General features: G+C 37.3%; 1 protein-coding gene across 2 annotated transcripts in view; it reads left to right on the top strand.

Annotated features, from left to right (window-relative positions):
• INTS7 (integrator complex subunit 7) overlaps positions 1-23,419 on the top strand; it is a 91,394-nt gene that overhangs the window by 57,100 nt on the left and 10,875 nt on the right. For both annotated transcript variants that reach the window (XM_027082927.1, XM_027082928.1), the window contains 4 exons: positions 10,779-10,973; positions 11,525-11,628; positions 13,019-13,087; positions 23,150-23,282. In XM_027082927.1, the coding sequence (XP_026938728.1) occupies positions 10,779-10,973; positions 11,525-11,628; positions 13,019-13,087; positions 23,150-23,282 (501 nt within the window). The remainder of the gene's footprint in view (positions 1-10,778; positions 10,974-11,524; positions 11,629-13,018; positions 13,088-23,149; positions 23,283-23,419) is intronic.

Raw genomic sequence — 23,419 nt, 5'->3', positions numbered from 1 at the left:
ATATATATATATATATATGCCACATCTCCTTTATCCATTTTTCTCTTGATGGGGACTTAGGTGGCTTCTGTATCTTGGTTATTGTAAATAATACTGCAGTGAACATAGGGATGCATATGTCTTTTTTAATTAGTGTTTTTATTTTCTTTGGATAAAAACCCAGAAGTGTAATTGTTGGATCCTGTGGTAGTTCTGTTTTTAATTTTTTGAGGAACTTTCATACTGTTTTCCATAGTGACTGCACCAATTTATATTCCCACCAGAAGTGCACAAGTTTCCCTTTTCTCCACATCCTCTCCAACACTTGTTGCCTGTGGTCTTTTTGATGGTAGCCATTCTGACAGGTGTGAGGTGATATCTTATTGTGGTTTTGATTTGCATTTCCCTGGATGAGCATCTTTTCATGTGCCTTTTGACCGTCTGTGTGTCTTCCTTGGAAAAATGTCTATTTAGGTCCTCTGCCCATTTTTAATTGGATTTTTTGCTTTTTTTTAATGTTGAGTTGTTTGAGTTCTCTGTATATTTTGTATATTAACCCCTTGTTAGGTATATTGTTTCCAAATATCCCATTCAGTAGGCAGCCTTTTTGTTTTGTTGATAGTTTCCTTTGCTGTGCAAAAGCTTTTTTAGTTTGATGTAGTCCCATTTGTTTATTTCTGCTTTTGTTTCCCTTGCCTGAGGAGGCAGAACCAAAAAAATATTGCTAGGTAAGACAGAGGATACTTAGCTCATTAAGACAGTATTCTGTCAAAGAGTGTACTTCCTGTTTTCTTCTAGAAATTTTATGGTTTCAGGTCTTACATTTAAGTCTTTAACCCATTTCGAGTTTATTTTTGTATGTAATGTGAAAAAGGAGTCCAATTTGATTCTTTTGCATGTAGCAGTCCAGTTTTCCTAACACTACTTATTGAAGATGCTGTCTTTTCCTCATTGTATATTATTGCCCCCTTTGTTGTAGATTAATTGACCATATACATGTGGGTTTATTTCAAGGCTCTCTATTCTGTTCCATTCATCTGTGTGTCTGTTTTTGTGCCAAAACCATACCGTTTTGATTACTGTAGTTTTGTAGTAGAGTTTTAAATCAGGGAGTGTGATACATCCACCTTTGTTCTTCTTTCTCAAGATTGTTTTGGCTATTTGGGGTCCTGTAAGGTTTCCATATGAATTTTAGAATTATGTGTTCTAGTTCTGTGAAAACTGCCGTTTGATATTTTGATAGGGATTGCATTGAATTTGTAGATTGCCTTGGGTAGTATAGGCATTTTAACAATATTAATTCTTCCAAGCTATGAGCATAGCATATCTTTGCAGTTTTTGGTGTCATCTTCAGTTTCTTTTATTAATGTCTTACAGTTTTCTGAGTACAGGTCTTTTCCCTCCTTAGATTTATTCCCAGGTATTTTAAATTCTTTTTGATGTGATTATAAATGGTATTGTTTTCTTAATTTCTTTTTCTGATAGTTTGTTTTTAGTGTATAGAAACAGAACAGATTTCTGTGTATTAATCTTGTATCCTGCAACTTTACTGAATGCATTGATGAGTTCCTGTAGTTTTTTGGTAGTGTCTTTAGGATTTTCTATATATAAAATCATATCATCTGCAAACAGGGACATTTTTACTTCTTCCTCTCCAATTTGGATTCCTTTTACTTCTTTTTCTTGCCTGATTGCTGTGGCTAGGACTTCTAATACTATATTGGATAAAAGTGGTGAGAGTGGGTATCCTTGTCTTGTTCCTGATCTTAGAGGAAATGCTTTCAGCTTTCCACCATTGAGTGGAGAACAAGCTGTGGGCTTGTCATATATGACCTTTATTATGCTTAGGTATATTCCCTCTATACCCACTTTGTGGAGAGTTTTTATCATAAATGGATGTTGAATTATGTCAAAAAGCCTTTTCTGGATCTGTTGAGATGATCATATGGTTTTTATTCTTCAGTTTGTTAATATGGTGTATAACATTGATTTTTGAACCATTCTTGCGTCCCTGGCATAAACCTCACCTGATCATGGTGTATGATCCTCTTAATATATTGTTGGATTCAGTTTGCTGATATTTTATTGAGGATTTTTGCATCTGTGTTCATCAGTGGTATTGGCCTGTAATTTTCTTTTTTTGTGGTATCTTTGTCTGGTTTTGGTATCAGGTGGTGCCAGCCTCATAGAATGAATTCAGAAGCATTCCTTCCTCTGCAGTTTGGAATAATTTGAGAAGGATAGGTGTTAATTCTCTTCAAAATGTTTGGTAAAATTCACCTGTGAAGTTATCTGGTGCTGGACTTTTGTTTGTCAGCAGTTTTTTAAATTACCCATTCAGTTGCATTACTGGTAATTGGTCTGTTCTTATTTTCTGTTTCTTCCTGATTCAGTGTTGGGCAATTGTACGTTTCTAGGAATTTGTCCATTTCTTCTAGGTTGTCCCTTTTATTGTTGTATAATTGTTCATAGGAATATCTTATGATCCTTTATATTTCTATGGTGTGGGTTGTAACTTCTTTTTCATTTCTTATTTATTGATTTGGGCCTTTCTTTTTTTTCTTGATGAGTCTGGTGAAAGGTTTGTCAATTTTGTTTATATTTTCAGAGAACCAGCCATTAGTTTCATTGATCTTTTCCATTGTTTTTTTAGTTTCTATTTCATTTATTTCTGCTCTGATCTTTTCCTTCTATGATTTCTTTTGTGTATGCCTTTTGAGAGTGGAGTCTCTATTTCCCACAGTCCTCTGGCTCACCCCAAAATAAGCCCTGCTGGCCTTCAAAGCCAAGCATTCTAGGGGCTCCCGGCTGGGAAGCCCAGTCCCGGCTGGGACTCAAAGCCCTTGCTTTTTGAGGAGACCCTCTGCAGTTTGTAATTAGCCTCCCATTTGTTGGTCACCAACCTGGGGTATGGATCTTGACTATACCCACCCCTCCTACCCATCTCTCTGTGGTTCCTTCTTTACATCTCTAGCTGTAGAAGTTCTTTTCTGCTAGTCTTCGGGTCACTTTCATTGATATTTGCTCTGTAAATAGCTGTAATTTTGATGTGCCTGTGGGAGATGAGCTCAGGGTCCTTCTACTCTGCTATCTTTGCCTCTCCCTCACAATATAGTCACCATGCTGTGCATTACATCCCCATAACTCATTTATTTTATAGCTGTACTTTTTGACCCCGTTCACCCATTTCATGCACTTCCCTACCCCCACCTCTGGCAACCATCTATCTGTTCTCTGTATCTATGAGCTTGGTTTTTGTTTTTAGATTCCACATATAAGTGAGATCATTCGGTAACTGTCTTTCTCTGTCTGACTTATTTCACTTAGCATAATACCATCTAGATCCATTTGTGTTGTTACAGATGGCAAGGTTTTATTCTTTTTTATGGCTGAATAATACTCCATTTTGTGTATATATACCACATTTTCTTTATTTATGTATCAGTGGACATTTAGATTGTTTCCGTATCTTGGCTATTGTAAATAGTGCTGCAGTGAATATGGAGGTGCAGATATCTTCTTGAGTTAGTATTATTGTTTTCTTCAGATAAATACCCAGAAGTGGAATTGCAGAACCATATGGTAGTTCTGTTTTTAAGTTTTGAGGGACTTCCATACTGTTATCCATAGTGGCTGCACAAGTTTACATTTCTACCAGCAGTGCACCAGGATTCCCTTTTTTCCACATCCTTGCCAACACTTGTTATTTCTTGTTTTTTGGATAATAGCCATTATAACAGGTGTGAGTTGAATTTTGTGCTTGTGGTTTTGATTTGCATTTCCCTGATGATTAGTGATGTTGAGCCTATAGGCCATCTGTATGTCTTTGGAAAAATGCCTATTCAAATCTCTGCCCATTTTTTAATTGGATTATTTTTTGTTGTTATTTTACTAGTGACTTGTATGAGTTTTTAAATGTATTTTAGGTATTAACCCCTTACTAGATACATGATTTGCAAATATTTTCTCCCATTCATTAGGTTGCCTTTTTATTTTGGATGTTCTAGATACCAATCTTTTGTAGGTTATATGAGTTGCAAATATTATCTTCTGATTTGTGGCTTTTTATCAGTTTAAGAAATGTTTTCCCTTCAAGTCACTACCTTTACCTTTCTCTGTAGAAGGCACTTTTGATTTCTGAAGCTATAGATTAGTCTCGCCTTGTTTTTCATTATTATTTAAGGACTCATGCAGTATTATGCTTTTGATTCTAGCTTCTCTGCTCAGCTTTATATTCGTGTGATGCATTCATGCTTTTTGTTGCATATTGCAGTAGTTTGTTCATTTTCATTTCATTGTGATATTCTTTTGGGTAACTGTTATAACAATCTGTTTATCCATTTTATTTTTGAGAAACATTTGAGTTATTTCCAGGTTGGGACTATTTAGAATAATTTGACTTTGAACTTTCTTACGCACATCTTTTGATATAGGTGTGCCTATCTTCTGGATGGTAGTGCTGTGTCATAGATATACTAAGTTCAGCTCTAATAAATACTACCAAAAAGTTGCCTATGGTGGTTTCCAGTTTATACTACTATCAGTATAAACGCCTTTTGGGGTTCATAGTACTTCTGGGATATAAGGCTTGATGACTTCGATCAGTTATGGAACATTTGGCCATTATCTCTTCAGCCAGTGCTTCTGTCCCTTTCTTCCTCATTTGGGACGTAGTGCACCCATGTTAATTCTTTTTACCATGACTCATATATCTCTTATATTCTCTTCTTCATTTTCCACCTTTTTATCTCTCCATACTTAACTCTAAATATTTTCTTCTGACCTATCTTCCATTTCCATAATTCTCACTTACATTGTGTCTAATTAGCATGTCAGACTCATTCATTAAGTTCTTAATTTCATTTATTGTGTTTTTCCAGTTCCAGAATTTCCATTTGGTTATTTTATATTCTGTAGTTCTTCTCCAGGACTCTCTATCTTGTCATTTAAGTTCTTTAACATATTGATTGTAGTTATCTTGAAATTCATATATGATAGTCTGTTATCTGGATCTGTTGTGGTTTGTGTCTTTGACCTTTTATCCCCGTTTCGGTTTGAGGAATTTTGTCTTTGTTGTATACTCAGTTATTTTTTTAGTTAGTTTTGGACAGTGTGTGTGAAAAATTACAATGATTATATCATCCTTGCTTTTGGCAGGCAGTTAGGCTAAGGGCAGATTACCCTAATCCAGCCAAGGATTGAACTGATTCAGAGCTAAGCTTCAGTCCTTGGAAGAGCCAGTATATTTTTGGTTCTCCTAACTCCTAGGGTATAGCCCTTTGAAGTTACAGCCAAAAGCCTGAAGTGTTTTCCACAGCCCTCTTAGTCTTATGAGACTGCTGAAAGCTCTGCTCAGCTTCTCAGACTCCCAGGAGCAGCTTTCAAATTAGCAAGTAATCACCAGATGTCAGTCTTATCTTCTTGGATTGCCCATCTCTCCATGATTTTGGCTCCTTGTTGCCTTAGTAGCTCTTCAGTGCTTTTAGATAGATGTTCATAATATTTAACTCAGTTTTCCATTTGTTCTTAGCAGGAGGTCTGGTTTTAAACAGTTTAGTCTACTATTGCTTTAAGCTTGGCTTATTCTTTCAAAAACTGAGCTTGTATTAAGTGAAATAATCCAATTACAAGAAGACAAATATTATATGATTCCACTTAAATGAAAGTGGTCAGATTCATAAAAACAGAAAGTAGGGTGGTGGTTACTAGGGGCTTAAGGTCCATTGTTTGCACTGTGGTTCACTCTTGGTTGTCACATGTTCTTTACCACAATATATATAAATATTTTTAACTGAGTTTATTAAGTAGCTTAACTTTCAGCCACATTGGGTTTTTTTAGCTGCTTCATATAGAAAACAGAATATGTACCACAAGTCAGAAATTCAGTGAAGTAGCATTATATGTGTGTTTAACACAGATTTACCTCTGTATGTTTAGACTTTTAAAAAAAAGAAAGAAAGAACAAGAATGAGGGAAAATAGCTATTTAAATAATGGGGACACAAAATAGCAGTTTAAATAGTGGGGACAGTTCTTCTCAATTAGCTTGTACCCCGGGGCTCTGAGTTTGCTGTTCCTTCACCTATGTTAAATTTACTGGAAGTAGTTCCTTCTTGAGGAATTTTCAGGGATAATTTTGACTGTATACAATTTTTGCTTTACCTGCTGACCTTAGAACCCATTTCCGTTTTAAGCTTTAGCCCCCATTTAAAGAAGAGTAAATAATATCCCTTTTACTTCTCATTGGCATTGTTCATAGCACTATAGTCTAAATTTTATTTTTATATGTTTTCTGTCTCTCATGGACGATATTACCTTTTTAAAGTCTTTGATTGACCTTTATCACAAGTTTATCTTTTCTGTGTTCTTTTTGAACATGCATACTATATCTAACATTGTTTTCCTCAGTATAACACGATGTAAGATGCACAGTCACTTTCAAAGTTACCATCTTATATCATCAAATATTTCTTGTTAGTCAGAAATAACTTCAGAGTAGCAGTAAATCTTTTTCATTATAACTACATCTTGCTTCGCTTTCAGTTTTATAATGCATGTTAGGACAATATTTCAAATGATTTTTTGTCTGGTAAGATGGTCTTCACTGTATATAACTGTATATATATCATATATACCCACTTGTATCCCTGATCCTTCTAAAGTTATTGATAAGCAGTAAATAAAAAATAGCAAGTAGCAGCTTAAGGGGCAGAGGAAGGGGGAACTTATCTTCCTATAAGAGGAAATCAAATCTCCAAGAAATTAAAAACAATTGAAATAGTCTCTTTAATATCCCTAATCTGTGCTGTTTCATGATTAGAACAAAACATCCCAAAAGTTCGAAAACCACAGAATTCAATATATTGATTATAGTTATTACCTCTAGCTTATATAATTTTATATAGGTGTAACTTTGCAATTTGAGAGGGATACTAGAGCAAGTGTATGTTCTTATAAAGGATACAGGAAGTGGCAAACTATTTCCTAGAGTAAAATATGAATTCCACCAAATAATAAAACTATAATTTGACACTTAAAACTAGAGAGAACTACACTAAGGTCAATACTTGGTCAGATGGATAATATTGTAACTTAATTCTAGAACCTCAAGTCACACACCAGGCTCTCCTCCTAAAAGAAGAGTGTGAAATACTATCTAAGAACAGCATCAGCATGTTTTAAGCGAGTCACGTCAGGGAAGAAAGTTAATTTCATTACGCCTCCATTTATTGTTAAGTTAGCATTTTTTTTGTAAGTCAACTATACTTCAGTAAATTTTTAAAAATCTGAAAAAGAATATATATATGTATAACTGAATCACTTTGCTGTACACCTGCAACTAACACAACAGTGTAAATCAACTACACCTCAATTAAAAGATAACTGATATTAAAAAAGAAACTACTTTTCTAATAATACTAAGACGGTCCTTGCCTTTTCGCGGGGACACAATGGTACATATATATATCACCATCTTTATCCATTCATCTGTTGATGGATACCTAGGTTGTTTTCATATCTTGGCTATCGTAAATTATGCTGCCATGAACATTGAGGTGCATCTATCTTTTCAAATTAGTGTTTTTGTATTCCTTGGATAAATACTCAGATATGGAATAGCTGGATCATATATGGTAGTTCTAGTCTTAATTTTTTGAGGAGGCTCCTTACTGTTTTCCATACTGGCTGCTCCAATTTACATTCCACACAACTGTGATTTTTAATATTGTCTAGTGAAATGGGTCAACATTTGGAATAACTGCACAATTCAGTGAATGGTGCAGAACCTATATAAACGCTTCTCCATTTTCCTGCTACACATCCCTGTGAGATCAAATTTTCTTAACAGACATCAACTAAAATAATATGTTACAAGAGACTGAACACAGAAGCAGCTATGAGAATCCAGCTGCCTTTTATCAAGCTAGACATTAAAGAGATCTGCAAAAATATGAAACAAGTCCCTTGTTCTCACTAATCATTTTTTGAAAATAATGATTTTTCATAAAATGTTATTTATTGTTGAGTAACATGGAGTCGGTTTCTTATTGTAAGTTTAAATGAATGAATAAAAATCTTTTAAAAACAATCTTTTAGTCTTAATTTCTAATATTGTATATGTTTTCATGAACCCAAAGCCAGCTGCGAAGTGGGACAGGGCAGGCACTGGCTGGGAGAATTCAGGGTGGTAAAAAGGGACTCATTCCAATCCCTCTAGATGTAAGTCTAAACTTCCCAATTCCTCATTTTTAGGAATTTCTTTATCTTATACATTTAACCTCTTAAGTATTTCCTAAGGTAGGAGGGGAGAGAAAGACAGCTAAAGAAATTGGGAAGCAAAGGAGTCTTAAAAATCACTGATACTGCCTCACACCCATGAGGGTATAGACCCAAAAGAACTGAAAGCAGGAACTCAAACAGGTATTTGTACATCCATGTTCAGAGCAGCATTACTCACACTAGCCAAGGGGTGGAAACAACCCAAGTGTCCACTGAAAGGTGAATGGATGAACAAGATGTGGTCTATCCAGACTATGGAATATTATTCAACCTTTAAAAGAGAAGGAAGTCCTGTCACCTGCTACGGCATGGAGGAACGTTGAGGACATTGTGCTTGGTAAAATAAGCAGGGGCCTCCGAGTAATGTTTAAATCAGATCACTCTTCATAGCAGACAATAAAGAGAAGTTGTATTCTGCTTATTAGTTCCGTTTCTCAGACCAGGAAGTGGATGCACAGCCTGGCTGGATGCTTCAGGCAGAGGTGGGCTTCATCTACCCGCCACCCTGGACCCCCTACGCTGGTGGCAGCGATCGGAACAAAGTGAGCTCGTCCCTGCGAAAGCTCGTGTTGTCATTACTTTTGTAACTTCAACGAGAAACAGATTTGTACATACATGACATCACAGACCATGCCTCTTGACCGTTACCCAATTTAGAAGCTGGCCCGATCACGAAGTTGAAGCAGCAGCTGGTTTGGGAAAGTGGCTGGTTGTAAGCGAGCGGCTGGGTCACTGTGCCACTTGCAGCTGCGTGACCCGAGGAGGTCTGTTCTGGTCCTGCTCAAAAAAGTCGCCACCCGGCTCTTCTCGGGAGCAGCCAACTCCAGAACCTGTGGTCCATCTGAGGGGTGGGCAGCCATCATGGTGTGACCCACAACGAGACCAGGGAGAGGGGACTGCTGTGAAATAGGAGCTGCGGAAAGAAGCTTCGTGCCATCGACACAGCTGCACTGGGGCAGGTGGTTGGAACAAAGCTCTTTCACTGGCAAAGTTGTCCAAAGGCTGTGCAGTCAGGGGAGAGCCAGGAATCGTTGTCCTCTACCACGGTGTTTCGTACTCTTTTTTTTTTTTTTTTTTTAACTGGACAATATAGTTTAATGTAGCAAAAATCTAGGGAACGATCCGGTATTTCAGTTAAGGCTCTGGGTGCCTGGAGGGGATCACTGACGGCACTTGCAGCTCTTCCTCTTTTCTGGAGATGGCCCTTCCAGCCACGTGTTGCCGTCCTGGGTCAGCTTCTTCCCGGAGCAAAGCAGGAGCCCTTCTCCAGACAGCGATCCCACATAGGAGGAAGATTTCTGCAAAAATGGACAGTCGGCCAACACCCGTGCCTCTGCACTAGGGAAGGCCTGCCCTTCCCTTAACGTCTTGGAGCGCTCGGCCACCGGCGGGGCCCGCGGGCTCAAGGCAGCACCGCCTTTGAAAGTCCACCTTGAAATATGGACCACACTTTCCGGGTCGCTCTAAGGGAGGCCACTTCACCTGCTGACGGGGCCTTGCGTGGATCACCGGGGGACAGGTGCCTGAGGGCAGAGCGCGAGACCAGAGGCGATTGTGCTGCGGTGGCTGGAGCCCGGACCAGGGCTAAGGGCGCCCGGGGTCAGGCGGGTCTCTGGGCACAGCCGCCGCGCTCGGACGCACGTGCGCATCCGCAGGGAAGAAAGCGGGGAGGGGCGGGGGGGGCTGCCGTGGGCCTGTACACAAAGAGGGTGCTGCACAGAGTAGGGGACTGGGCGCCAAACACTGCATTTAAAATATAATACGGAACCTTGCCTGTGGTCTGAAGGCCCCACGTGGTCTGGCTGGCTCTTGCCTCACCTCCGCCAGCAACAGGCTTTTTTAACAGTGACGGTCTAACAATATATTTCTCCTGCCCTCACCTTTCTTTTCTCCCCCTTCCAACTTTTTTTTTTTTTTTTTTTGCGGTACGGGGGCCTCTCACTGTTGTGGCCGCTCCCGTTGCAGAGCACAGGCTCCAGACACGCAGGCTCAGTGGCCATGGCTCACGGGCCTAGCCACTCCACAGTATGTGGGATCTTCCCGGACCAGGGCACGAACCCATGTCCCCTGCATCGGCAGGCGGACTCTCAACCACTGCACCACCAGGGAAGCCCTCCCCCCTTCCAACTTTAAAAAATTCTGTTTAATGATTCCAGCATGTGAATTTCAGATTAGAAAGGTAGGAAGGTGATAAGGGAATCTGGGGGGAATGGTAATGTCTATGAAGCATCCCTCATATGATATCTTACAGATGACGGTCTAGTTAACCCATGTCTTGTGGGGTCTTTGCAAATGTAGGAAGTAAGGAACCTGAGTGTTGATGGAACATAGTTTTTCAGAGTTGATGCTAATGACAATAAGTTTTTCTTTCTAATATTACATCCTCCCCTAATAATGTAGGTGTTTATCCATCATCATTAGAACTACTGCTCTTTTGCAGACTCTGATAAATACTTTGTCCTTCAGCATCTTCCTTTTATGCTTACCTTGTATTAAATATAGCTTGTTTTTATTCCCCAGGCTGCCAGTACACCACTGAATCCTTTAAGTTTTCAGTGTGAATTTGTAAAGCTCAGGATTGACCTTCTCCAAGCCTTCTCTCAACTTATCTGTACTTGTAGTAGCCTCAAGACAAGCCCGCCACCTGCAATTGCCACAACAATTGCCATGACCTTAGGGAATGACCTCCAGCGGTGCGGTCGCATCTCCAATCAGGTATGTCTTAACTTTATTTTCAGTGCAGTTTTTATTTACGCTTTAGAGGTTTTTGAGGTTAGTTGTGAGATGAAAAATTCTGAAACTTAAAAATCAGTGGTTTGACTCAGAGGCAACATCAAATACTTCTAAACTCATCTGTCTTGCAAAAAACAGGCTGAAGTCTTATTAAAATGACAGAGTGATTGATGATATCTCACTAGTTGCTACATGTTTATATAAAGAAAAAGGACATACATTTTAAAGAAACTTTGGGAAGTTTATAGCCATATTATTTATTTTAGTGAAACTTTGAAGAAGCTAAAAATGCAGTGTTTTTTGTTTCTGTACATTATGTGTAAATTATAATCTTGTACACATTTGTAGTTTCATTTGCCATCTTTGTTAATTTTCTTTAATAGGGTTTATAAAAATGAATGAATTGAAAATGAGTTGAAATATATTTTTATTGTTTGAGGATTGTTTTCTTATGTTTTGACTTCTGTGTTGTTTATACAACACAAAAGCATATTTGTTTATTTATCATAATTGATATTTTTCTTTCTTTATAGATGAAACTGTCCATGGAAGAATTCCGAAGCCTTGCTTCCCGATATGGGGATCTTTATCAGGCATCTTTTGATGCTGATTCCGCAACTTTGAGGAATGTAGAACTGTATCCTAAACTTGCCCAATATTTCTTGTTCTTTGGAAGTATTCTTTTAAATGTAGAGTAAATATTTCAGATACGCTTAACTAAAATATACATATACATTAGATAAGCCTACAGATTTACCATAAATAATAATTTCTCTTTTGAAACCTAGTATGAGCAGTATAATTTAACTTCTTTACTTCAACCAGGCTTTTTAAAAAGTGGTGACTCAGTGGTGGTCTTTTTCCACCTCTGGGAAGAGCGTCCAAAACCCAGGTCCAAGCAGTGTTGAATACTTTGTGCTCACTTGAGCTACAATGGACAACACAAAATATTTTTCCACCAGAGAACCATTTTCTGTCTTGCTTCACCTATCTTTTATTCACAGCTAACAACCCTAGTTCCCATCACCTTTATTAATGATATATTCAGTCGTTTCAGTCATCACTTATGTTCCCTAAGCCCCCTTTCAGTTCTCCGTATTTTCTTATTAGCAGCTTCAGATCCTTTTTGAAAGGAAGAAAGAGATAAATTGCTTTTAAGTTGCAGACCTATAAATCAGTAATTCCTGGCATTTTGGTTTAGTGATTGAAAACCTGATGAATGCTATGGACCCTCTCCCCTAAAAAAAATGCATATATGCACATATCCCCCAAAATTTGCATACCATTTCAGGAGAGTTAACAGATCCCTTGAGCCCCAGCCTAGGAACCTCCAGGGTAACCGCTCTACAGACCCTTATTGTGGTGGTTATTTAAACTTTTCATTAGTGAAACCCCTATATCCAAGATAGATAAAAAAGTTTCTGTGATTGAATCACAGAGCCTGTTGCTTGGTTCCTCCTTCCAACATTAACCTCTGAAGTACTCTTCCTGGAACTATCACAGACAACATATATACCTTAAAAAGAAAAAAACAGAGCCACAGACTATTTGAGTCAATAACATGTGGTTACCTTCACTAAGGATATGAATTTTGTAAGGAACGGCACCAAAACCGGAGGAGAGCTTAAACAAGCTTTATTTGGGAACGCTCCCGGGTGAGGTTCACTGGTCCGAGAGAAAGGGGCCAGAGAAGTTGCGCCTGGGTGTGGGCGCGAACAAAATTTATAGGGGTGGACGCAGGGGAGGCACTTGCTGTGTGAAGCAGCCCCTTTTTGGTAATCTTTTGGATGTTGTGGCAATGTTGGGTGTCGGTTGCATCAGCCTCAGAGCCGTTGGTTCCGCCCCTCAGGGAGCGGGAAGACCGGTTGGTTGCATCAGCCTCCTTGGCGGGGATTCCGTCTGGTTCCCTGGGCCCTTCCCCGGACCTGCTGGCCTTACAATTTTCATCTTGCCTTATTTAATATTCAAATAATATAAAGTCTATAGTACATTTCTCTATTATCATGTATAACCTTAACATAATGCAGACAGCAGCAGAGCTGTTTACTGATATCTCATGCAATAGAAGCCCTGATTTTGGATCCAGAATCAGCAAGGTATTTAAATAGTTTATATTACAGAACACTTTCAAATATGTTATCTTACCTAATCACAACAGTGTTTTGGAAGAGGTTTTATAGAGGAAGAAACAAAGAGGAAGAACTTCTAGCATTTGCCTAAGGTCATATAGCTAATGACAAACCTAGATTTTCTGTCTCCATTGTTTACTTACCTCCTGTGTTCTGTTTTCTAAATAACTAGGAAGAAGTTCTTTGAATTTGAACATTTTCTTCTGGTATATTATAACTAAATTTTGGTGTAAAAAATTGAGTTTAATAGTATAATTAAGCTTGAACTTGAAATTTTTATTCTTTGGTTTCCCAAACAAAAAGATAGTCCTCTTTTTGCTTTATTAAAATCCTTCTCCATTCTGTAATTAACTGATTAATTGTTCAAAATATTTTTATTGAAGAATGGTCCATTATTTTTTCCCACTATAGTATTCTGTTTTAGAACATTTATTTTCAACTGTATATTTCCAATCTAGTAAGGCCTGTGATTCTAAGATCAGCTTCCTCCAAGAGAACATAATCAACAGAGCATTTTAAATTTCTCTATCCTAAAGCATTGACTCACCATTTTTTTCCAAGGCAGTACCAAAATCCTTGCCTTCTGTTTTAAAGTGCTATCTACTCTCAGACTAGGCCACTTGGCTATTTTTTTTTTCACTCGTCTGATTCATTTTAATATTTCGATGACATACTAATTTTTACTTATTTTTCCATTTATCCTTCTTTGATCTATGTTCATTTTCCCCTTAGACTTCCAGTGTTTTTGTTTTGTTTTTTTAAGCTTCTCCCTTTTAAATTTCAAAATGTTCTCTAACCTCCATATTTTTCAGTCTTTGCCAGTTAATTGATACTTCCAGGCTCACGCCATTTCTGATTATGCCTACTCATCTTAACCTCATAGCACACAAATGTCATTGTACTGTTGGTTGACATAAGAGAAATTAGTATTTTTCTTGATTGATTTTTTTAACACATTGGCAGCAGGGATGGGGTGAAGGGAGTTATCTAGCCAGCTCTCAAATCCTACTCTCACTGTCAACCTCTCCACTTCCTACCACCTTTCTTCACTCTTCTCCATCCTGTTTTATCCCCTAAACCCACTTTCCCCTAGCCTTTGCCCTTCCTAGCAATGAAAAATTGGAAAAGAAAGATTGCACCTTGAAGGAGAGCTCTCTGGGTTTCAGTCGTACTGGTGTGCAACTGCAAAGAGTAGATTCCTTCTGAAACTTCTCTTCTTGATACTATATATTTTGTGCCTTTCATATAAAGAAGGACCTGCTGCTAAAAAGAGCCTCAAGAGAGTGAAGCATGACATTAATAAAATTCACAATAGTTTTTACAAAAATCTGTGTGTATCTTTCATAGCCTAGAAGGTTTTTGGGGAGAAGAGACCTTGTCTTATCCAACTTCGTATCTCTAGCAGCTAACATTGTGCTTGAGCCAGTATCAGTAAGTGTGGGATAGGATGGGGTTTATATTTATAATTAAAAATGTTATTATCTGCTCATACCGACCTTTTAGGATTATTAAGAAAAAATATTTTGAGGTGCTTGTCCATTACATTTTTCTATTCTAGCTTTGCATTTAACCTTTATTTTTACTGCCTAAAATATAATGGAATGGCTTCTGGTCATGAAGCCATTCACGTATGGGACTTTTCCTTCTATTGTAAACAACTAGAAACCTGGATAAAATATGCAAGTTTAAATATAAGTTTAACTGTTTTCAGACATTGGACAACAGGGAGACCAGGAATGTAATCCCTCAGGGAAGGGACATAAATAAGGTAAACTTTACACTAGTCCTTGCTTTCCTCTGCCTGGAGGCACTTTTTAGACTGCCTTTCAGGCAGGAGTAGCCAAATTAAAACATGGTGGTCTTGGGCTTCCCTGGCGGCGCAGTGGTTGAGAGTCCGCCTGCCGATGCAGGGGACCCGGGTTCGCGCCCCGGTCAGGGAAGATCCCACGTGCCGCGGAGCGGCTGGGCTCGTGAGCCATGGCTGCTGAGCCTGCGCGTCCGTGAGCCTGTGCTCCGTAACGGGAGAGGCCACAGCAGTGAGAGGCCCGCGTACCACAAAAAAAAAAAAAAAAAACATGGTGGTCTTGCTTAGTTGAAGAGATAGATATCAAGGTTCAGAGAACAAAGGAAGCTAGAATTTGCAGGCCAAGTACAGGGGTGGAGGAAGCTTTCCAGAGGAAGAGTGCTATGAATCTTTGGCTGAATGCTAAGCTGTACATATATTGGGTGAAATCCCACAAGGCCAGGCAAAAAACAGCTACTAGGGAGGGAATAATTACCAGGAAGCTGTAAACTGAACAGTTCCCAGAGCTTATGCTGAGCTGAGAAATGTTCGAGTTCCAACTGGCCAAACTGTAGAGACCTAATTGAACACTCAAGGCATTCAGAAGAGACACTAGAAGGGTCACACCACCTTAGAAATCAAGCTAAACTAGCCCTAAAGTGAAGACTAGTCTAGACCTGTCCTAACAAAGCTTAAGTAATCCTTCAGAGAGTCAGGATTATGACAAGTAATGGCTGTCCACCAAAACAAAATCTTAACATTCTTTGAAGACAGCAAAATCCAAAAACTCAAATGTATAAGGTCCACAATTTTAGCATCCAATCAAAAATTACTGGTCATGAGAAGAAGCTGGAAGATGTGACAAATAACCAAGAGAAACTTCAGCCAATTAGAAAAAAGACTCACAAATGACAGATGATGGAATTAACAGACTTGGACTTTAAAATAGTATTTTAGTACTATTAGTATTTTCAAAATTTTAAAGATAGAAGATAATGAACAAATTTAAAGGTTTAAAAAGAAAATGGAACTTCTAGAGCATAAAAATGAAATATCTTGATTTTGCCTTTATTTTTGAAAGATAGTTTTGATGAACATAGAATTCAAGGTTGATTAGGTTGGGTTTAACAGTAGGTTAAATACAGCAAAAGAAAAGATTAGTGAACTTAAAGACATAGCAATAGAAATTATCCGAATTGGACAGTGAAAGAAAAAAGACTGAAAAACGGAACAAAGTTAAAATTGCCAGTGAGACAGTGTCATTTGTACTACTATACATGTAACTGGAAATCTTAGAAGGAGGGGAACAAGGGACAGAAAAATATTTTAAGTGACTGAAAAATGTTCATGTTTAATTAAAAATATAAACCCACAAATCCAAGAAGCTTAACAAACCCAGAGTGGCATAAACATAAAGAAAATCACAAGGCACACATTATAATCAAATTGCTGAAAACCAGTAATAAAGAAAAATATAAAGCAGCCAAAGAAAAAAGACTATATAGAAGGGAATAAAAATAAGAAGTTTTTACTAATTCTTATCAGAAATAATGCAAGCCAGAAGACAGGTGAAGCAACATCTTTAAAGTCCTGAAAGAAAAAAAAAGTAACCTAGTATTCTATATTCAGTAAAAATACCCTTGAATAATTAAGACTAAATAAAGACATTTTCAGACAAAATCTGAGAAAATTTGTTACCAGCAGACCTAGACCTGTACTATAAGAAATGTTAAAGGAAGTTCTTCAGGCTGAAGAAAAATTATTTGAGATGTAAATTCAGATCTACAAAGAAGAACACTAGGAATGGTAAATATGTGAGTACATAAAAAAGACTTTCCTCATTTTTTACTTTTTTAAAAATATATTGCCCATTTAGGAAAAAATAACAATGCATTTGGGAGTTTATAACACGTAGAAGTAAAATGTGTGACGTGAGACAAATGACGGGTGGGGGTTGGAATTAATACAGTAATAAGATTCTTACATTTTACATCAAGTATATATTACTTGAAGATAACTTGTGGTAATGGAGGATGAATAAATTCTAGAGCAACCACTAGAAAATAAATAAGCCAATAGAGGAGGTAAAATGGAATACTTTAAGAAAAACCTCAGTTAATCCAAAAGAAGGCAGGGGAAGAGAGGGGAAAAAAAAACAGTGAACAGATGAAAAAAGAAAACAAATCACAAAATGGTAGATTTATACCCAGTCATACCAGTTATTACAATAAATGTAGATAGTCTTACTCTAAGTAAAGAGATTATCAGACAGCTAAAAAAGCAAAACCCAAAGTATAAGCTTACCACAAGTAACCCACTTTATCATTTATTTATTTATTTATATCTCATCTTAATTCATAGGTTTATTATGAGGTTTTGTGGGCTGCTTATTTTATTTTTTTAACATCTTTAATGGAGTATAATTGCTTTACAATGTTGTGTTAGTTTCTGCTGTTTAAAAAAGTGAATCAGCCATATGTATACATATATGCCCATATCCCCTTCCTCTTGTGTCTCCCTCCCACCCTCCCTATCCCACCCCTCTAGGTGGTCACAAAGCACCGAGCTGATCTCCCTACTGTACAGCTGCTTCCCACTAGCTATCTGTTTTATATTTGGTAGTGTGTATATGTCAATGCTACTCTCTTACTTCGTCCCAGCTTACCCTTCTCCCTCCCCGTGTCCTCAAGTCCATTCTCTTTGTCTGCATCTTTATTCCTGTCCTGCCCCTAGGTTCATCAGAACCATTTTTTTTAGATTCCATATATATGTGTTAGCATATGGTATTTGTTTTTCTCTTTCTGACTTACTTCACTCTGTATGACAGACTCTGGGTCCATCCACCTCACTACAAATAGCTCAATTTCGTTTCTTTTTATGGCTGAGTAATATTCCATTGTATATATGTTCCACATCTTCTTTATCCATTCATCTGTCGGTTGACATTTAGGTTGCTTCCATTTACTGGCTATTGTAAATAGAGCTTCAGTGAACATTGTAGTACATGTCTCTTTTTGAATTATGGTTTTTTCAGGGTATATGCCCAGTAGTGGGATTGCTGGGTCATATGGTAGTTCTATTTTTAGTTTTTTAGGAACCTCCATGTTGTTCTCCATAGTGGCTGTATCAATTTACATTCCCACCAACAGTGCAAGAGGGTTCCCTTTTCTCCCTACCCTCTCCAGCATTTATTGTTTGTAGATTTTTTGATGATGGCCATTCTGACTGGTGTGAGGTGATACCTCCTGGTGGTTTTTTTTTTTTAAGTATTAATTATCTTTTTATTATTATTATTTTTATTTATACAGCAGGTTCTTATTAGTCATCAATTTTCTACACATCAGTGTATACACGTCAACCCCAATCGCCCAATTCAGCACACCACCATCCCCACCCCCCGGGGTTTTCCTCCCTTGGTGTCCATATGTTTGTTCTCTACATCTGTGTCTCAACTTCTGCCCTTCAAACTGGTTCATCTGTACCATTTTTCTAGGCTCCACATACATGCGTTAATATACGATACTTGTTTTTCTCTTTCTGACTTACTTTACTTTGTATGACGGTCTCTAGATCCATCCATGTCTCAACAGATGGCTCCATTTCGTTCCTTTCTATGGCTGAGTAATATTCCATTGTATATATGTACCACAACTTCTTTATCCATTCGTCTATTGATGGGCGTTTAGGTTGCTTCCATGACCTGGCCTATTGTAAATAGTGCTGCAGTGAACATTGGGGTGCATGTGTCTTTTTGAATTATGGTTTTCTCTGGGTATATGCCCAGTAGTCCTCCTTGTGGTTTTGGTTTGCATTTCTCTAATGATTAGTGATGTTGAGCATCCTTTCATGTGTTTATTGGCAATCTGTGTATCTTTGGAGAATTGTCTATTTAGGTCTTCTGCCCATTTTTGGATTGGGTTGTTTGTTTTTTTGATATTGAGCTGCATGAGCTACTTGTATATTTTGGAGATAACCCTTTGTCAGTTGCTTCATTTGCAAATATTTTCTCCCATTCTGAGGGTTGTCTTTTTTGTCTTGTTTATGGTTTCCTTTGCTGTGCAAAAGCTTTTAAGTTTCATTAGGTCTCATTTGTTTATTTTTGTTTTTATTTCCATTACTCTAGGGGGTGGGTCAAAAAGGATCTTGCTGTGATTTATGTCATAGAGTGTTCTGCCTATGTTTTCCTCTAAGAGTTTTATAGTGTCTGGCCTTACATTTAGGTCTTTAATCCATTTTGAGTTTATTTTTGTGTATGGTGTTAGGAAGTGTTCTAATTTCATTCTTTTATATGTAGCTGTCCAGTTTTCCCAGCACCACTTATTGAATAGGCTGTCTTTTCTCCATTGTATATTCCTGCCTCCTTTATCAAAGATAAGGTGACCATATGTGTGAACCCACTTTAAATACAAAGATACAAATATATTAAAAGTAAACAAAAGGATGGAAAAGGAACCCTAAAAGCTGGTGTGACAGTATCATACAAAGTGGACTTCAGGACAAAGACTTGACAAAGAGCTACATTTTACCATAATAGGGGATCAGTTCATCAAGAAGATGTAATTGTAAACATTTATATACTTAGTAACAGATCTTCCAAATATACGAAGCAAAAACTGACAACTGAAAGGAGAGATAAATCCACAATTATGGTTGGAGTTTTCAACACTCCCCTCTGAAATAATTACTAGAACAACTTGCAGAAGATTTCTTAGGATATAGAGGACTTGAATAACACTACCAGCCAACTTGACCTAATTGACCTGTATGCCCTACCAACAGCAGCATACACATTCTTTCCAAGCGCATTTGGAAAAATTACCAAAGTAAACCATATGCTCAGCTACAAAACAATTCTTAGTAAATGTAAAAGCATTGAAACTACGTAGAATATGTTATCTGATAGAATTAAATTAGAAAATCATCTCTGGAAAATCCCTAAATGTTTAGGAATTAAACAAGACTTCTAAACATTCCAATTGGTCAAAAAATCACAAGGGAAATTAGAAAGTAAGTTAAACTGAATGAAAATGAGAACACGACATATCAAAACTTGTGTGATGCAGTTAAAACAGAGTTTAGAGGGAAATATATAACTTTAAATGCATACATACACACACAAAAGAAGTTTAAAAGTAATAACATTAGTTTCTATCATATTAAAGCAAGAAAAAGAGCAAATTAATCTCAAAGTAATTAGAAGGAAAGAAATAGTGAAGGTGAGAATGCTAATCAGTGAATTATAAATAAACAGTAGAGAAAGTCAATGAAACCAAAAGCTGGCTCTTTGAAAAGATCAATAAAGTTGATAAAACTAGCTATTCTGAACAAGGAAATAAGAGAACATAAATTACCAATATTAGAAATGAAATAAGAGTACCATCACAAATCCCATAGATATTAAAAGCATATTAAAGGAATAAATAACTTTGTGCCAATAAATGTGATAGTTGAGGTGAACAGGAAAAATTCAAATATTCTGCATAGACTTAAAAATCTTTAACAAAACATGTACAAATTGAACCTAACAAAACTCTAAAGGATAATACATTAAAACCAAGTAGGGTTTATTCCGGAAATTCTAGGTTTGATATTAGAAAACCAATCAGTGTAATTCACCATATTGTAAAATAAAGGAAAAGAACAAAAGTCGAGGACTTGCTAAAGATTTCAAGACTTAGTATAAAGCTCCAGTAATTAAGACAATGTGATATTGGCTTGAGGGTAGAATGGAGAGACCAAAATAGTTACATAGGAGTATTACTTGATTTTTGACAAAGATGACAATCTGTTTTTTCAACAGATTGTGCTGAAACACGCTGTACAGGGGGAAAAGAATCTTGACCTTACCTCATACCGTACATAAAAATTAATTCCAAGTGTATCACAGATCAAACTGTAAAAGATAAAATTCCAAATTTTCTAGAATACTACTTGGGAGAAAATCTTCATGACCTTGTGATCAGCAAGGATTTTTTCAGGACACAAACAGCAGTTACTGTGCAGAAAAATTTGTTTAATTGGATTTAAAAATTTAAACTTCTGCTCTTTGAAAGATGCCATTAAGAAAATGAAAAGATTGGTTGCAGGGTGAAATATTCTCAAACATATTCTATCAGAATATTAAGAAAACCATATAACTCAAGATAACCCAATTTTTAAGAATTGACAAGAGATTTGAACAGACACTTCAACAGAGAAGATATGTTAATTCCAATAAGCACATGAAAAGATGCTTAACATCATTAGGTATCAGAAAAATACAAATTAAAATCACAGTGAGATACAACTAACACCCACTAGAATTGCTAAAGTTAAAAAGCCCTTTAATACCAAATATTAGATGTGGAAGAGCTTGAATTCATACATTTTGGGGACTGCAAAATGATTCAGCCGCTTTGGAAAACTGTTTGGCAATTACCATATGACCACCAGTTCTATTTCTACTTACTTAAGAGAAATGAAAACATATTTCCACAGAGACCTGTACACAGATTTTCTTAGCAGCTTTATTTGTAACAACAAAATCTGGAAAGAGCCAAATGTGTCAGCAGGTGAGTGGGTAGATAAATTGTAGTATGTTCATACAGTGGAATATTACTCAGCAATATAGATGGATGACCTGTTGAAATACACAAAACACATTAATGACTCAAACATGTTGTGCTGTAAAGGAAACCAGACACAAAATATTACATATAGTATGATTATTTATATCCAGTATTAGGAAACATCTCATTTACAGTGATAGAAAGCTAATCTGGTTGCTGGGGGCCACAAGTAGGGATTGACTAGGAAGGGTACATTTTTGCGATTTTGTAACATATCTCAATAAAGTTTATTAAAAATAAATGAAGGAATACTCCTTTTGTAGAAGGTGGAACAGTATATTCTGATTTTTATACCCTTTTATTTGCAGGTCACTTTGTCAGAGACTTTTAAATCTTTATGCTTTATTGTGTGGTATAGTTTTCCTTAAAGTCTATCACTAAATGAGGTTCAGTTCTTGTCTTAATAGAACTTAAGATATAGTACAGAGTAGGGAACAAAGCTTTGGAGCCAGGCAGATACACACGTACATACAGCTAGGAGTGAGTATGAATATAGACATGTTCTTTCGTCTCCCTGAGCCACATATGCATAAACTATAGGTAAGTAATAATGCCTGTCTCTGAGAGTAGTTGTAATGGTTAAATGAAAACCTATGTAAAGTACCCAGCTGAAGTACCTTGCACATAGTAGCCGTTAAAAGGGTAATAAGGGAATAGTAAGAATAGTGTTAACCCAACATAGTTAAGTTACCTATATTGCATTTTCAAATAGCCCTCTTGAAGTTTAGTTAGAATGCAGGACTTTGCCACCTTTTCCCATTTAGAAATACTTTCAGAAATGTCTTTGGGTTTGAGGCAGTAGAAAAAAAAGAAATCTAGGTAAAACTTTCTCCAGCATGCTCTATATGCTAGTTCTCTGCTGAACATTCGTGTGCATTTCACCTGCTTGCTTTAGATTCATGCCATTTCTCCAGTTATGAATGCCCTCCGAACCTTCCATCTCTTCAAATCTTATCCATGCTACTTGCATAGTGATTTGTCCAAGACCGATCTCTTCTGTGGCATTCCTCAGCTCCCTCTATATTCTGATTACTTGCATATCTTTACTGGTTATTTGGCACTTGTCTGCTGACTTTATTGATAGTTTACCTTTTCAAATGCCTTATGTCTCTTTCCCCTCATGGCAGGGACCAGGTTTAATTAAACATTTTTATACTAGCTAACAACCAAAGTGATTAAGACTTGTATAATTTGAAGTCAGGTCTGGATTTGAATTCTAGCTTGTCGCTTACTAGTTGTGTGACTGAAGGCGAATTACTTAACATCTCCAAGCCTCAGTTTTCTCATCTGTGAAATGGAAATAACAGTGCCTACTTCATGATTTTAAAGATTAAATGAGACAGTGTGGAAAGTACCTGACACATTTTGACGTTAAATTAGTTACTGTTGGGCTTCCCTGGTGGCACAGTGGTTGAGAGTCCGCCTGCCGATGCAGGGGACATGGGTTCGTGCCCCGGTCCAGGAAGATCCCACATGCCGCGGAGCAGCTAGGCCCGTGAGCCATGGCCACTGAGCCTGCATGTCTGGAGCCTGTGCTCCGCAATGGGAGAGGCCACAACAGTGAGAGGCCTGCGTACCGAAAAAAAAAAAATTAGTTACTGTCTTGGTTGATTGATTGATACTAATTTTTGACTTCAGTTTCCAGGAATATGGATCTACAGGAGCAGCCCACGCTGATAGTGAATATGAGAGAAGAATGATGTCTGTATATAATCATGTCTTGGAGGAGGTGGAATCACTCAATCGGAAATATACCCCTGTTTCTTATATGGCAAGTCACTTTTGTTTTATTGAGTTTTATTATGTGGAAGTGAGTTTTTATCTGTCTCTGGCACTTACTGTGTGTGACTTCAACACATTAACCTCTCTGTGACTGTTTCCTCTATGCCTGTTTTTTTGTTTGTTTGT

The sequence above is a fragment of the Aethalodelphis obliquidens genome, unplaced genomic scaffold (genome assembly GCF_003676395.1).
Source record: "Aethalodelphis obliquidens isolate GAN/ISIS:26980383/991018 unplaced genomic scaffold, ASM367639v1 scaffold48, whole genome shotgun sequence".
NCBI classification, from domain to species: Eukaryota; Metazoa; Chordata; class Mammalia; order Artiodactyla; family Delphinidae; genus Aethalodelphis; species Aethalodelphis obliquidens.
The sequence above is the reverse complement of the archived record's forward strand: the minus strand, read 5'-3'. Positions and strand labels throughout refer to the sequence as shown.